Source organism: Amblyraja radiata, chromosome 31 (genome assembly GCF_010909765.2).
Source record: "Amblyraja radiata isolate CabotCenter1 chromosome 31, sAmbRad1.1.pri, whole genome shotgun sequence".
NCBI classification, from domain to species: Eukaryota; Metazoa; Chordata; class Chondrichthyes; order Rajiformes; family Rajidae; genus Amblyraja; species Amblyraja radiata.
The window spans coordinates 17,564,708-17,580,137 of record NC_045986.1 but is presented as its reverse complement, the minus strand read 5'-3'; the positions used below and the strand labels follow the sequence as shown (position 1 = coordinate 17,580,137).

Genomic DNA, 15,430 nt, shown 5'->3' with positions numbered 1-15,430 from the left:
TCATCTGAAAATATAATGCTAATGTTCTTCTGGAGAATTGGGCACTTTGCAACATTAAAAGTTAATACAAGTGTCAGCTATCAAATTAACTGTGTTCATTGAGGGGCACCAGTGTCCCAAGCACCAGGAAAAGTCTAAGAATTGCTGGGGAAAAGTGTGTAAATAATTTAGATATTGGGAATGTATGCTGCACTAACTTCTCACTAGGAGCTGTCATTGGATGATCAGGCAATACTTCAGTGATTGGAAACAATACTCCAGCCCGCTCGGGTTGAGTCCTTGTGTCGATCTATTTAAAATCCCAGCTTCCGAATGGTCAGGAAGGACCTTGGAGCTCCAGATTTACTCCAGCTGGCAAGGTGATCAGTGGGCAATAGCAGCGCGGAGTAAAGGTGAAGGAAAGCAGACGATAATGTTTTACGCTTCAACTAAATAAGGAACGCAAGTGGGAAATAGGTGCTGTTAAAAGTGTTAAAATGGATAGCAGAGAACGCAATCAAAATATAGAACAGGAAGAAAGAAAAGGTTAAACGGTTTTACTTCACTATCACAATAGAAAGCCAAGGTGTTTTAGTTTAGTTTAGACATATAGAGTGGAAATAGGCCCTTCATGTCACCGAGTCTGTGCTGACTAGCGATTCCTATGCACTATCGCCATCCTGCACACTCGGGGCAATTTACTATTTTTACCTATGTCAATTGACCTGTACATGTGTGGAATGTGGGAGGAAACCAGAGCACCCGGGGAAAACCCACAAGGTCACGGGGAGAATGTACAAACTCCGTACAGACAGCACCTGTAGTCAGGATCGAACCTGGTTCTCTGGCGCTGTAAGGCAGCAACTCTGTCATGCAGGTGATAAGAATGTAAACTGGTGGTGGCCACAGATCATTGGGGAGGTAATTCATTAAATTGTCAATTGGTTTTCATAATATAAACTTGCAGTGCAATGCCTTCAACCATTGCTTTCCCTGCTTGAGAAAATGTGGGCTTTCTCCTTGGGGGAAATGTAAATTTATAGTTCATCTCCCTTTCCTTTCATTAGGTGCCTGTGTGTGTCTGACAACCACCCGGAGATTACTGGCATGCAGTCTGCTCTCCTAATCACAGCAACAGGTTAGACACTTCACCCACCTTTGCCTGTGTGTGAATGTGTGTGAATGTGTGTGAGTGATTGGTGGTGGTCGGAGGGGCCGTAGGCGCAGAATGGCATCCACGCTTCCGTCAGTCTGCCCCAGGGCAGCTGTGGCTACAGAAGTAGCTTACCACCACCGAGTGTGACTGAGGAGTGAATGAATAATGCGATGTAAAGCGCCTTGAGTATTAGAAAGGCGCTATATAAATCCCATCCATTATTATTATTATTCATTAGCAGCACCAGATTTTTGCACAGCACTTGGCCACAATAGAATACCACACAACACAAAGGTACTCTTGGCCCATTCCACTGGATGTTTAGATACAATTCCACTTCAGTCATGTTCCAAATAACAAGGCATTATTAACGCTAAAGTCATCGGTGCAGAGACAAACTTGTGCAAACACAACCATCAAAGCACGGAGACGGCATCACTCTACCTTGTGCCCACGTCTAATGCGAGCAAAGAATTCCTCCCGCTGCGGAAAGGGACAGAATAACAGTGAGAGGTAAACAGCACAGTTTGACCAGTGTTTCATAAAGGGTTCAAGATAACAGACCACAGACCGCCCAGTTTTATCGCACGTTCTCAGGATGCATCAGATCTCTTCATGGCCAACAAGGGGTCCAGTCATTGCTGAAATTAAGGATTTGCTGCTGCCAATTTGCACAGAGCAGGAACTCAGAAACAGCGACATTACAATGACCAGATAATGCAAAATAATGAGCTGCAGTTGTCCGGCAATGATTTCAGTAGGTCAGGGGAGGGAAAAACAAAGTTAACTCTGTTTCTTACTCCCCAGATGCTGCTTGACCTGCTAACCATCTCCAGTGCATTGTGCTATCAATTTAGACAAGTTAACCTGATTTCGTCATAAGTCAAGTCAAGTCAAGTTTATTCGTCACATACACATACGAGATGTGCAGTGAAATGAAAAGTGGCAATGCTCGCGGACTTTGTGCAAAAGACAAACAAACAAATAAACTACAAACAGAATGGAACAGAATCACATATTCTTTTACATATTAAATATTGTGGGCGGAAGGAAAAAGGGAAACAAAAAAACAGCAATTTAAAAAAAACCCAGTAGAATGGTACAGTAAAGTTAGTCTCTGGTGGGATAGGAGTTTAGATTAAGAATCATAAAGGATCATAAAGGATCTAAACATAACAGTTTAGATTAAGGATTCAGCATGGAATCAGACCCTTTAGCTGACCGAATCCACACTGTCCATCGATCATCCACTCACACAAACTCAATGCTATCACACTTTTTCATCCACTCACTCCATTCTAGGGGCAATTTACAGAGGCCAAATAATCTCCAAACCCACACAACTTTGGGACGTGGGAGGAAACTGGAGCACCTGGAGGAAACCCACATGGTCACAAGGAGAACGTGCAAACTCCACACACACACACACACACAGCACCCGAGGTCTGGATCAAATCTGGATCTATGGCGCTGTGAGGCAGCAGCTCTATTAGTTACACCACTATGCCGCGCTTTATTTTATATCTTAATAATTGAGGGAATCACCAGGACACCAGAGATAATGCACTGGGATCCTTTACTGACAAGAGTTAGATAGGGTCTCGGTTTAGGGCCTTGATTGGAAGGCAGCGTTGCTCTTTAGCATTGCAAACAAGCAAAGCTGAGATTTTTGTGCTCAAATCTCTGCAGTGATACCTGAACCTGATACTAATGTCAGCCTTGGTACATAAGCAGGTCTATCAACTTGAACTTGTAAAGTTCAGCATCTCACGAGCATGGCCAAAGTGGCAGAGGACCGCAGCCACCCTCATTTACCAGAGACCAGGAACGGGTGGCATCAGGAATGTTCCTGCCATTCTTCACAGCCAGTGAGGCTTCCGCAGTGCTCCGAAAGTTGTTCTCAGATTCCAAGCACAGCTCAAGTGTGGACCTCGATCTCCTCCCTTCTAAATAGCATGACGCTTCATCAAACATCCCCGACTGCGGTCCCTTACTGCTCCTCACCCCTTCCTGACCTGGAGCAGTCTGCCTGAGATACAAGTGTTTGGTTGGTAAAACCCTGGTGAAGACCTTGCCAGTGTCCTCACATTGGGCCCCTGCTTCACTGAGACCGCACCAATTCCTGCTTGCTCAGCCGGGAATCGCCAGGAATTGTTACATGGCAAAAACTCAGCACATCGATACCACAATGGGGACAGCGTGCGAAAATTCAATCTTCAATCGACACAACAAAAACGGTTTGTTTAATCTGTTCATTGTCACCCCCGAGTATCCCTGGGTCAGAGTATTATCATCTCATAGCCACCCCCGATTATACTAGTTTTAGTTTAGTCAAGTTGTCCTTAACCTAGAAAAAAAAACAGCACGTGGCCATTAGTGAAAAAGAATCTTGGCAGTGAACAGGTTATCAACGCCATCATGAGTACCGCAGCGATCACCTCTGGGTTTAACCGTTAAAGCTCTCGTGCACAATTGACTGAGTGTGTGGCCTCTGTGGCCTTACCTTATCCCCTTGAAAGACTTCTGGAAGCTGCCAGTAGTAGGACTCCTGGGTGTACTGCCCAAAGCGTCCGAAGGAGAGCTGCGGTTGGACCTCTCTCACCGTCACCGTGAATCCGGAGGTGATGTGTGTCGTGCGCTGGCGGCTCACCAGGGAGAAGTTCTGGAAGTTATTTGGTGGAACAAATGGACTGGCGACCTGCAGAAGTTACCAAGATGACATTTCAATTAGCGACAATAGGATACGAGCATACTGTAAATGTTAGCAAGTCTTGATGCAGCTTTAAAGGACTTTAGCGAGGTTGCATTTGGAGTCTTGTGTGTAGTTCTGGTCACCCCATTACAGCAAGGGAGTGGAGGCCTTGGAGGAGGTTTACCAGAATGAAGCCCGGATTAAAGGGTTTTAACTATCAGGAGATTTTGGACAGACTTGGATTATTTTCTCTGGAACGCTGAAGGTTGAGAGGAGACCTGATAGAAGTATATAAAATGATGAGGGGCATAGATAGGGTAGATGGTCAGAACCTTTTTCCCCCAAGATGGAAATATCAAATACTAGAGGGCACAGCTTTAAGGTGAGGGGAGATGTGTGGGGGAAGTCTTTTTACATAGACTAGGTGGGTGCCTAAAACATCCTGCCAGGTGTGGTGATAGTGGCAGATATAATAGTGGTATTTTAAGAGGCGTTTGGATTGGCACGTGGATATGCAGGGAATAGAGGAATATGGATTACGTGCAGGCAGATAACAGTTGGTCGGCATCATGTTTGGCACAGACATTGCGGGCTGAAGGGCCTGTTCCTGTGCTGTACTGTTCAATGATCCCAGACCCAGTAAACCAATCGCTCCACACAATAACCATGGTGTCAAAATGGCAGAGAAAGGAAGAGCTTGGTTGTGAATGATACTTTAAGGACAGATACACATTGCTCTTCTTTTTGATTTGTTTTCTCGTCTTTCAATTTATTTTAATGTTGGCAGATGAAGGAGTTTGTGAGTATTGACATGTTCATCCAGATGACCTGGGGTTAAATGAGTGGGTAAAGAAAAGCTCATAATATCCACTGATGATTCAGACTCTCCACTGGGAACATTTAATGTACATGTGTGGGAAAGAACTGCAGATGCTGGTTTAAATCGAAGGCAGACACAAAAAGCTGGAGTAACTCAGCGGGACAGGCAGCATCTCTGGAGAGTAGGAATGGGTGAAGTTTCGGGTCGAGACCCTTCTTCGGACCACATGTGCACGTGATCAGCAGAGTCGGGTTTCACACAAAGACTTAACAGCACCCATCAGAACCGTCAGAATGTGCAGTAAGTTGTCAGGGAGCTGGAAGCTACTTTAGTCCATGAAAGATTAGAACAAAATGTTTCTCTTTCTGAATGTGATGACAATGTTCTTCTTCAGACCGTACAGGATACAGATGCTCTATAACTTGAAGTTTCAAGTCTGCCCCTATGAAGGGGTCATGTTGTTCATCCTGAGTGAAGTGCACAACCAGGATACCTTTGGGATTTGACTGAGGATTATTCCAGCTCATTAAACTCAGGACTCTACATCCTAAAGGGCCTGTCCCACTTTCACAAACTAATTCACGACCTTTTTTACTCGTGGACATTTTTCATCAGGCTAGAAAAACGCCCTGACCTACTTGATGCCACAAGTACCTACGACTAGCATCACGACCTACCTAAGACCATGCTGCGAGTATGAGTCAAGGGCAAACTCAGCAGAGGTCGTGAATTAGGTCGTGAAAGTGGGACAGGCCCTTAACAGTACAAACACAGCTCCAACCATGTTTTGTACATCTTTACACTTTCAGAATATTTCCCTTTGCACTATTCCAGAACCATTCATACTTGCAACATAGTCACAGAGTCATACAGCATGGAAACAGGCCGTTCGGCTCTTCATGCCCCATCTACACTAGTCTCATCTGCCTACATTTGCCCCATATCTCTCTAAACCAGTGTTATACACGTACCCGTCCATATGTTTCTTAAATGTTGAGATAGCACCTCCCTCTACTATCCCTTCCAGCAGCTCGTTGTGTAAAAAAGTTACTCCTCAGGTTTCTTTTAAATCTTTCCCGCTCACCTTAAACTCACATCCTCTGGTTCTCGATTCTTCCACTCTGGCCCAAAGACTGTGCATTCACCCAATCTATTCCTCTCATGATTTTGAAGACCTCTATAAGATCGTCCCTCACCCTCCTGTGCTCCAATGAATAGATTCCCAGTCTGCTCAACCTCTCCCTGCAGCTCATGCCCTCGAGTCCTGGCAACATCCTCGTAAATCTCCTCTGCATCCTTTCCCATTCTAGCTCTGTTAAAGGAGGCCCAGTATCCAGTGAGGCCGCAGGTGTAGGTCTTGCTGGAAATACGTGTGACCATTTACAAAGGGAATATGACTTGGAAAAATGAAGTCACAAAAATAAAAACTGATGGAATTACCCACATCAATGACACACAACACAAGGACCCAAATTCTTCAGACAGGGAGTAGAGGTGGGAGGGAAGGCGGGGGGACACTGGAGACCAGAACAAATCAGGGCTGGCAATAGATGACCTCAAAAAGGGTGGAGCCCACAATGGCCCATTGTTGGCTGGGGAAGGTGTGATAACGAGAGGAATACAAGGATGCGAATCGTGGAACTGGTAGTACGACTAGGTGGGGGAAGGGGTGGGAGAGGGGAGGGGAGGGAATGCAGGAGTTACTTGAAGTTAGAGAAATCAGGTAGTTTCCCACTTATCGGAACGGACGTGGACGTACCAGTTGCCTGTAGTGCGGGGAGCTGCTGCATTGCTGGGTCACTCCCATGCAGAAACATGGCAGGCACCCCTCTCTGTTCTCCGTGCTCAGGAAGAAGTGGCCACTTTTACAAGAGTCACAAGTCGGGCCTTCCACGTGGGGCTGTAATTAGAAACAAACAACATGTCATCAAGATGAACTTGAACTCCAGAAACGCTTAACACTCGTCATATACCACACTAAAGCTGAGGGGTGTAAATGGGTAGGAAGGAACTGCAGATGGTAGTTTACACCATAGATAGACACAAAATGCTGGAGTAACGCAGTGGGACAGGCAGCATCTCTGCAGAGAAGGAGTGGGTGATATTTCGGGTCGAGACCCTTCTTATATGGGTATGTATTTTGAGGTCCCTATCTGGTGGTGAAGGCACTTGAACTAGATTGTTAGCGCGATACCTTCTCAGGAGGAATAATCTTTTACTAATTAGTTGGTGGTCTTCAGACTGGGAGTAGAGGTTGGTGGGGAGGGGGGTGGGACTCGAGGAGGGAAAAGGCCAGAACAAATCAAGGCTGGCAACAGATGACCTCAGGAAAGGTGGAGCCCACAATGGTCCATTGTTGACTGGGGAAGGTGTGGTAACGAGAGGGATACAAGGATGCGGATAGTGGAACTGGTAGGACGACCACCTTGAGAGTAGTTTATGTACGGAGAGATATGGAGATCCTAACAGCAAGCCTGATGTGGGTCAGGGCGGAATGCAGATTTAGACCACCACATTTTGTGTCTCTAATTCTCAGATGAAACAACAAATCTATTGAGTTTTGTTCTCTGACTAGGTTGCATTAGAATAGACGTCCATCACAGTCACCATGGATTAGGTGGGCCAAAAGGGCCCATTTCTGTGCTGTATTCTATGAGACTAATCTATGCTCCACTGTCACGTGGAAAGCACCTCATTTGGGAGTGTAATCTCGGAGCCCACATCAGTCTTTTCTCAGTCGCGAGGACTCCTTGTTTGTCCCACCTACAATGGTCGAGATGTGTGCGCTTCCAGGCTACCACTGAAAACCTTTTTCCATAGCTCTTTGTGTCAGTTTCTTCTCCTGCCCTTCACTGCTAAAGTGGCTCTTATATTCTTCCTGGGTAGTCCACAACCCAACACCATGAACATTGAATTCTCCAATTTCATTTAACCTGCTTCCCTTCTGTAATTTTCTCTCCCCTGGTCTATCCAGATCCTTTCACACCACCCGTCGCTTTATTCCAAATCAATGGAACCCCCTCGCCCAGTTTCTTGTGCCTATCCCACCTATCATCTGCCCATCATCCACAAGTTCCTGCCACTGGGTCCCCGAGCCCTTCCCCTCCCCTGTGCTCATCTACCCACTATCCCTCCATTTGGTTCCACTCTCCAGCTTCCTTTCTTATCAAATTTCATAATCTGCTGCTCTTCGATGCCTCCACCTATAACCTTCCAGCCTGTCTCAATCTCCACCCTGCCTGCTGACTCCATCTGCCAATTAATCCCTCAACACATAGATCCACCTATAGCTTGCCAACCCTTGCCCCACCACTTCCTGTCACCTCTTTACCCTGGCCATGTCTCTTCAACTCTTTCTGTCCAGGTTAAAGGTCAACCTGAACCATCCACTGTCCATTTCCTTCTGCAGTCGTTCCTGACCCAAGGAGTTCCTCCAGTTGGTCATTCTTGCAACATCTCAGCATTTGCAGTCTCTTTTCTCCTAGAGACCCACGTGATTGATGTACCGATGTACCAGCGTGAACCTACATATCTACCAGTCTAAATATCACCTACATCAGCTGAATCTCATGGTGAAAAGGCACAGGTTACTGTTTGTCTCAGAGGATCTTAGCTCTCCACTACTGGAACAAGGGTGTGGTGTGAAAGTGCATCCCCTTATTGTGAGAACAAACTACTGCAATTCATTTTCCTATACCCAATGGAAACAAACACCTTTTCAAAATATAAATCAAATGTGCTATTCTAATATTTGGTACATTATTTTGAAGAATGTATTTTTAATCATTGGCCCACTTGAGTAGGTCAGGTACACTGCTTCAGTGACAGGAGATATCCTTTACCTTGCATCGGCAGTTTCCACTGGCATCACATTGGGTTTCAATGCTGCCTCTCCAATCACAAGTACAACGACCTGCAACTGAGCAGACAATCACATCAGACATCATTTATCAGTTTATGAAGATCAGAAATGTTAACATAGTTCTAAATTTCAATAGAATAAAAATATCAATTCTCAACAACCCCACATACTTTTCAAACTTCTTCATTTCTCTTATTTCCTCAGTTTAAAAATGTTGATTATATACCAATTTCTCTTTGGAAATTCATGTTGACATTTTTTATTATATTCTCCAAAGGAATTCTCCGTATCAGACAACTGTGGAAGCTCAGCTGTTGAGTTTATTCAAAGCAATGATCAATAGATTTTGAGACCTTAAGGGAATTGAGAGATATTGGGATCGTGCAGGGAAATTAACCTAACTTAGAAGGTGTTTAGTGCAGGTACATCGTTCCTACAGCATCTGCAGGTAGTTGAGGCAGGCACTATCGCAACGTTTAGGAAACATTTAGACATGTATATGGATAAGATAGATTTTGAGAGATATGGGCTAAATGCAGGCAGGTGGGACTAGTGTAGATGGGGCATGTTGGTCAGCATGGGCAAATTGGATTAAAGGGCTGGTTTCCATGCTGTATGACTCTATGACTCCAAGGTCATTCATAATCTTGAATGGTGTAGCAGGCTCGAAGGACCAGATGGTCGACTCCTGCTCCTATTTCTCAAGTTCTCTATCACTGGATGTTTTGTTATTTGATCTGTTGGCAAGCTCCTAATCACTTCAAGTAGTTGGACCGGTTGTGAGTTCCTTGATCAGTGCTATCTTCCTTCACATTGCCTTAATGTCCTATGTGGCTATTGATTTCTCTGCTGAATGTTTAACTGTAAAGCTAGATTACTCTGCCATGGTTCATTGGGTGGAATCAGAAATGTTAACATAGTTCTAAATTTCAATAGAATAAAAATATCAATTCTCAACAACCCCACAAACTGTATCCTTTTGATCAATTTTCAAACTTCTTCATTTCTCTTATTTCCTCAGTTTAAAAATGTTGATTAAATACCAATTTCTCTTTGGAAATTCATGTTGACATTTTTTATTATATTCTCCAAAGGAATTCTCCGTATCAGACAACTGTGGAAGCTCAGCTGTTGAGTTTATTCAAAGCAATGATCAATAGATTTTGAGACCTTATGGGAATTGAGAGATATTGGGATCGTGCAGGGAAATTAACCTAACTTAGAAGGTGTTTAGTGCAGGTACATCGTTATCTTATCTTTACACTTAATTTAATTTTGTATTGTATTGTATTCAAATTTATTGTCATTGTCTCAGTTAGAGACAACGAAATGAATTTCCCTTACAGGCAGTATCATAAAAATAAAAATAAATAAATAATAATAAATAATAAAACATATTAAAAATAAAATAGAATTTAAAAAAAAAAAGCACAAACAGTGAAAGTCCACGACACAACATAACACAGTAATTTAATCTGGTAGGTACACACAATTGCTGGGGAAACTCAGCGGGTGCAGCAGCATCTATGGAGCGAAGGAAATAGGCGACGTTTCGGGCCTTCTTCAGACCCTTTCCTTCGCTCCATAGATGCTGCTGCACCCGCTGAGTTTCCCCAGCAATTGTGTGTACCTTCGATATTCCAGCATCTGCAGTTCCCTTTTGAACAATTTAATCTGGTAGGAAGGAGAAAATACAAGCTGTTGGAAAATTGCAAGGTTTTCGAGACTTACTGGTGCAGCGCTGTCCATATGTGGGGTTCCCAGTGTATCCTGGAGCACATCTGTAACAGGTATTGGAAAGAGAGATTAGAAACTATTCTTAAAACATAATCCAAAATTGGGTGCATGTGAACTTTCTTTGAGCCCACTGACGAGAGTCAATTTATGTGGGATTTTAATTTTGATTCATCATCTGCAGGAAGGCTTAATTCTTGATCCTCAGTGAAAGGACATCACTCTCACCCAATGCCCACTTGACCAAAATTGTATTAGGACCAACAAACAATCTGCTGGAGGAACTCAATGGGTCAAGCACAATCAATGGGAAGGAGGGGGGAATAGTCAAAATGTCAACCATTCCTTTCCTCTCAAGATGCTGCTCCATCCACTGAATTCCTCCCCAATTGTATTTCAGCATCAGCAACCTCTCGTGCTTCCTTGTATTTAGGCGGTTTGCCAGGGCTATTGGTTCCAGCTGTTTGTGCAAAATTTACACCCTAATTAATGTCAGTGTCCTAAATGTGCTTCGGAGAATGATGTGCAATCAGGCCATCCAAGCCCAGTTCCAGGAAAGCCATGAGTCAGCTTTCGGTCACATCTGGAGACTACAGACATTAGGAATGTTCTTCCTCATGCACAGGAGATCTGATCACGGATTAAGGAGGGATTAGGAGAGAATCTCAAAGGGGAAGTAAGGGAATAGTTGTTTGCCTATAACCAAGTGATTTACATTTACGACACCTGGAGTAAGGACCAAGTGGGAGATAGTGGCAGAATCAATGCAAATGTTTAAAGGAGAATTGGATATTTACCAAAAAATGAAAACTTTGGAAATGCTAATGGAAGAGAACAGGCAAATGGGGACTTGCATTTCACTGTCTCTGCACTGTACACTGCACAATGACAATTAAAGTTGAATCTGAATCTGAATCTAAATGGAGAGCTTTATATCGGAGACACCATGAAGCATACAATCCCTTTCTGGACTTTATGATTCACTGCACCAGAACATGGGCTTACTTGAGTTGCTTCCATTATTGTAGCTGAAGGGGAGGTTTGTGTTGTTTCAATGATTTATCACTTCTCTGCAGTTTTCAGACTTTTAATTTTATTTTCTGATCTAATTTTGGTTCATTATTTAACAATTCTAAAAAGCATAAATTAGTCGTAACGAACCATTAACTTGCAATTTACTTGGGATAGATATTGGAAAATTACAAGCCAATGGACACATTGCGTTAACTGTAGTAAATGCCCTTGGTCTTAAATAACTCTTCACAACTCAATGATAATTAATCAGCTCCCATTTCCCCACAGCAACATGCCAGAGCGTGTTTAAAAAGATGTTGGTTCTACACAGTGGCAGAAGCAGCCATTTTGTGTCCGTCAACATCATTACATGAGGAGAACTGAGGGTAGAAAACATCGCAAGCAGCAAAGCTGACACGGCACCAGTAAACGTTCACCACCACCATCTAAAGACAACACTAGCAATAGGACAGAGAAAACAGGGCAGCAAATCAAAGGATCTTTTAAAGTAGAGCAGCAGAGATTATCAGATATCTTGGGCAATATTAATACTCTTCTCTTGGTTTTCTGTGCTTGCATCCTGATAACAACCAGTATGACAAAGAGTCATTAGAGCAACAGCACTTGGCCATGTAACAGTGACTTTACTGAAAAAATGAATGACTGTTCTGCACTATTGCTTTGCCTTTAAAACGTAAATCCTGCTACTAAATTGCAACTTTTTTAATGCTTTGATTCCTGGGGAATTATTCAGACAATCTCAATTAGAGTACTGGGCTCAATTGTGCAAAGCCACGCAACAAGTTAAGCAGCACATCTGTAAGCAAATTCTGCTGGCTGCCATACCAAATAATAACTCTGTGTGAAGCAAACAGAACACAAGGCTAAATGAAAACACCTGTGTAGCTCACTACGTTCAATCTGAGTACACAAGGATCTCAGTGAAGTACTTCTAATATCACTTCTTACCAATGATGCAAGGATGTTACAAAGCTGTGCTTAACCCTAATGTAGGAATGAGATTAACACTTGCTCCATTCTCTCAGCTAAACTGATTGCCAGGAATTTTATGTAAATAAAAAGCGCCCTCAAATAATCCAGTCCAATGTGTGGACAACAGCAGATACTGGACCTGTTGCACGCCTATCAAAACAATGGAGACAAAAGTTGTGCTACAGAAAACTGCACAAATGAATGTGCGTAACGTCACACTTTTTACGTAACTATTGTTTCATCTGAATATGAGCATTAATGCACATAATTACATACAGGCATACACACACATGCATGCACACCTCATATACATTGAACTTCTTTCACATATAAAGCCACCAGCACCCAAAGGTAATGGGGATAGCTTGAGTTCCAACCAACCCAGCAAAGCAACACCTCCCAGCAGCGTGGAACGGATGGTAGAAATTAAGCTACAATTGTAGGAGCTGTCCTACATATCACAGGCTCTTACCTTAAAGTAAGTGGCTTACCCTCTGTGTAGCCAACCAGAACAATTCTTGCACCAAGACAACAGGTCTGAATCTATAAACACTTTACTGCGTTAACTGTAGTAAATGCCCTTGGTCTTAAATGAGGTAAAGTTTTAGAAGCACACGTGATACAATTAACAAGATGACAATGTACTTCAACAAATGTTCTTGCACGCCTGCAGAAATAATAACAAGGAATTATGTACAACAAGGCATTCATCATGACCAGATTACCTTGCTGAATGTCACTTTCCACCAGTCGGTGGACAATCTCATCAATACGAGCTTTAAACTTACCAATTATAAGGCACCAATCAATGGATAGAGGGTGGACATAAATGCTGGAGAAACTCAGCGGGTGAGGCAGCATCTATGGAGCAAAGGAATAGGTGGCGTTTCGGGTCGAGACCCTTCTTCAGAATCAATGGAGAGAGATTGGAAGATCCAAGTTTCCTATCCTAAGCAAGTTAAAGGTTGTATTGACTGAGACCGAGACTGAAAGCTGAGATTGTTTAACTCAAAAACGCTCAAGATCATCTCTTCCCTGTGGTTGCGAGTAACAATAACCAACAAGGATGCATGGATTCTGGGGCAATGTATGTGGACTTGTGTGGCAGGGTTCAAGCCTGAGCCTTGCGTGTCCCACACAAATCCAGGGTTTACTTGATCCAATATCAACTAGATCAAGTTCACGTCGCCCCAGTGAACGGCACAAGCAGCAACGGAATGGTCCTCTGCTCCAACTGGTTGCAGTAATCACTGCTTCAATGGTGTGAGGACCCATCTGTCTCTAGCTCACAGTAAGGGCAGAAATCCTGTGCTGTGGTGTGGACAAGACGAGGGCTGGAATTAGTTCTCCACTGCTTCAGCCTTGAGCCGAGCAGCTTCTTCCACTGCCACCAACACCCAGAGTTCAAAACAATTTGTGCGTAGAACTGTAGAAAACAGAAATCATTTAACATGTTGGATTGAGGACATCTGCTCTGCAACACAGCTACTCCTGCAATTCACTTTACTGTAAACCCTCTCAAAAACAGGGGCTAAGAATTTGATTGACATTGGTCTATTTAAACGGCTTCCAAAGAGATTTTTAATTGGGTTCTTCTGTTCCTAATGTTGTAAACATATCAGATGGTCAAAGTTCCGACTGTGTGTTAGGGCAGCTGAAGAGTTCAGATGTAGGTCTTTACTTGTGTAATGCGAATACTCGATCACCCACTCTGTAACTTTATACATCACTTGGTCATCTGACAATTTACACTATGTCAATGAATACTACAGTATATCTCAGTGAATCAATGAGGCACAGGTTTGTAATAGCTGAAGTAATGCCACACTCCACTGTGTTGACCTCAGCAAACTTGCCAACAGCGGCAATCGTTCGTGCAGGTTTAGTTTCTACTAAAAGGCCAGATTTAAAAAATGCAATGACTGCATCCCTCTCAAATCCACAACCAGTGGGCTGTCATTGTAGGCTCCTCTGAGGTACAGTACACAAGTCCGTATCCCATTGATTCACTTGGGGCTATTAGCTTCTCACCTCTCAGATGACCGATTGATGTTCTGCCATGCAGTCCTGTGATGTTGACGGTGTTATGTGCACACCTTAATAGAATGATTAATTGTCATCTTTGCAACTCGGTGCCTGAGGCGGAACAGTTGTGCAGGTCGTTGGCAGCACCAGCGAAGTGGCTTCGATCCTCACCTCCGGTGCTGTCTGTGTGGAATTTGCAAGTTCTCCCTGTGACTGCATGGGCTCCCCAGTTTCTTCCTGTTTCCCAAAGATGTTTGGGTTGGTAATTTATTTGGCCACCGGTGTGTATGGGAGTGGTGGAATATCGGGGCACGGCAAACGGATGGGAATATGGGAAAAGTACAAAAAGAGATTGGTGCAAATGGGCGCTTGAATGGGTTTTGGACCCATGGGCCTGTTTCTAAGTTGTATGACTCAATGAAACAGGTTTAAAGGCATGATTCCAACATATTTGGACAAAGTCTGTGAGCTATCCCACCACTCAGGAAAGTGCAGTGGGACAAGTTTGAAGGTGGTCAGCTAGCACAGGTGGTGACCATAGATTGAAACCGTGTGCATGTACAAATGACAACTCTTGTACGTAGACCAATTACACATTAGTAGATGGAATTGATTTAATTAGGATTTTTTATTGACATCAAGGTAAAAACACATATCAACGTAAACACAACGTAGAAATATCACTTAAATAGTAGTCATGAATTCAACATGATCCCAACTCACAATTAATCTTTTTCTAAGCTTTGCAATAATTGTCCAGAATGTACAATATCTGAATAGTAACCGTTACATCAAGCACCATCAACATAATGGAGGTTAAGTTGGTTTTTGTCTGTAAACAAACAGGGGTGGTCATTCATTGCTGCTTGCCCAGCTGAATGGGGCTTTGAACAAGCCAGGCTGCTTATATACTTGTGCCATCTCTACACTCTTACACTCAATGTCAATGCTGATTCATATTTGTTGAGAGGAACATAAAGTGGTCCCAAAACATCCAGGAACGTATCTTTCATTTGTAAAGGAATAAATTTTACAATTCCAAGCCTGTTTTCTGTTTGTAACTTACTTTGATTGCATCCTTCAATTGCTCGCTCTGACTGACACCAGCTGAGATACCTCATTACATTGATAGCTTTTGTTCAATTAGTTCACCGT

General features: G+C 43.3%; 1 protein-coding gene across 8 annotated transcripts in view; it reads right to left on the bottom strand.

Annotated features, from left to right (window-relative positions):
- The window catches only part of hspg2 (heparan sulfate proteoglycan 2), a 365,099-nt gene that overhangs the window by 151,412 nt on the left and 198,257 nt on the right, over positions 1–15,430 (bottom strand). For 6 of the 8 annotated variants that reach the window (XM_033047940.1, XM_033047944.1, XM_033047946.1 and 3 more), the window contains 5 exons: positions 10,241–10,290; positions 8,490–8,566; positions 6,407–6,547; positions 3,639–3,833; positions 1,580–1,618 (listed from right to left, as the gene is read on the bottom strand). In XM_033047940.1, the coding sequence (XP_032903831.1) occupies positions 1,580–1,618; positions 3,639–3,833; positions 6,407–6,547; positions 8,490–8,566; positions 10,241–10,290 (502 nt within the window). The remainder of the gene's footprint in view (positions 1–1,579; positions 1,619–3,638; positions 3,834–6,406; positions 6,548–8,489; positions 8,567–10,240; positions 10,291–15,430) is intronic. The other 2 variants (XM_033047945.1, XM_033047948.1) reach the window with 1 other exon arrangement.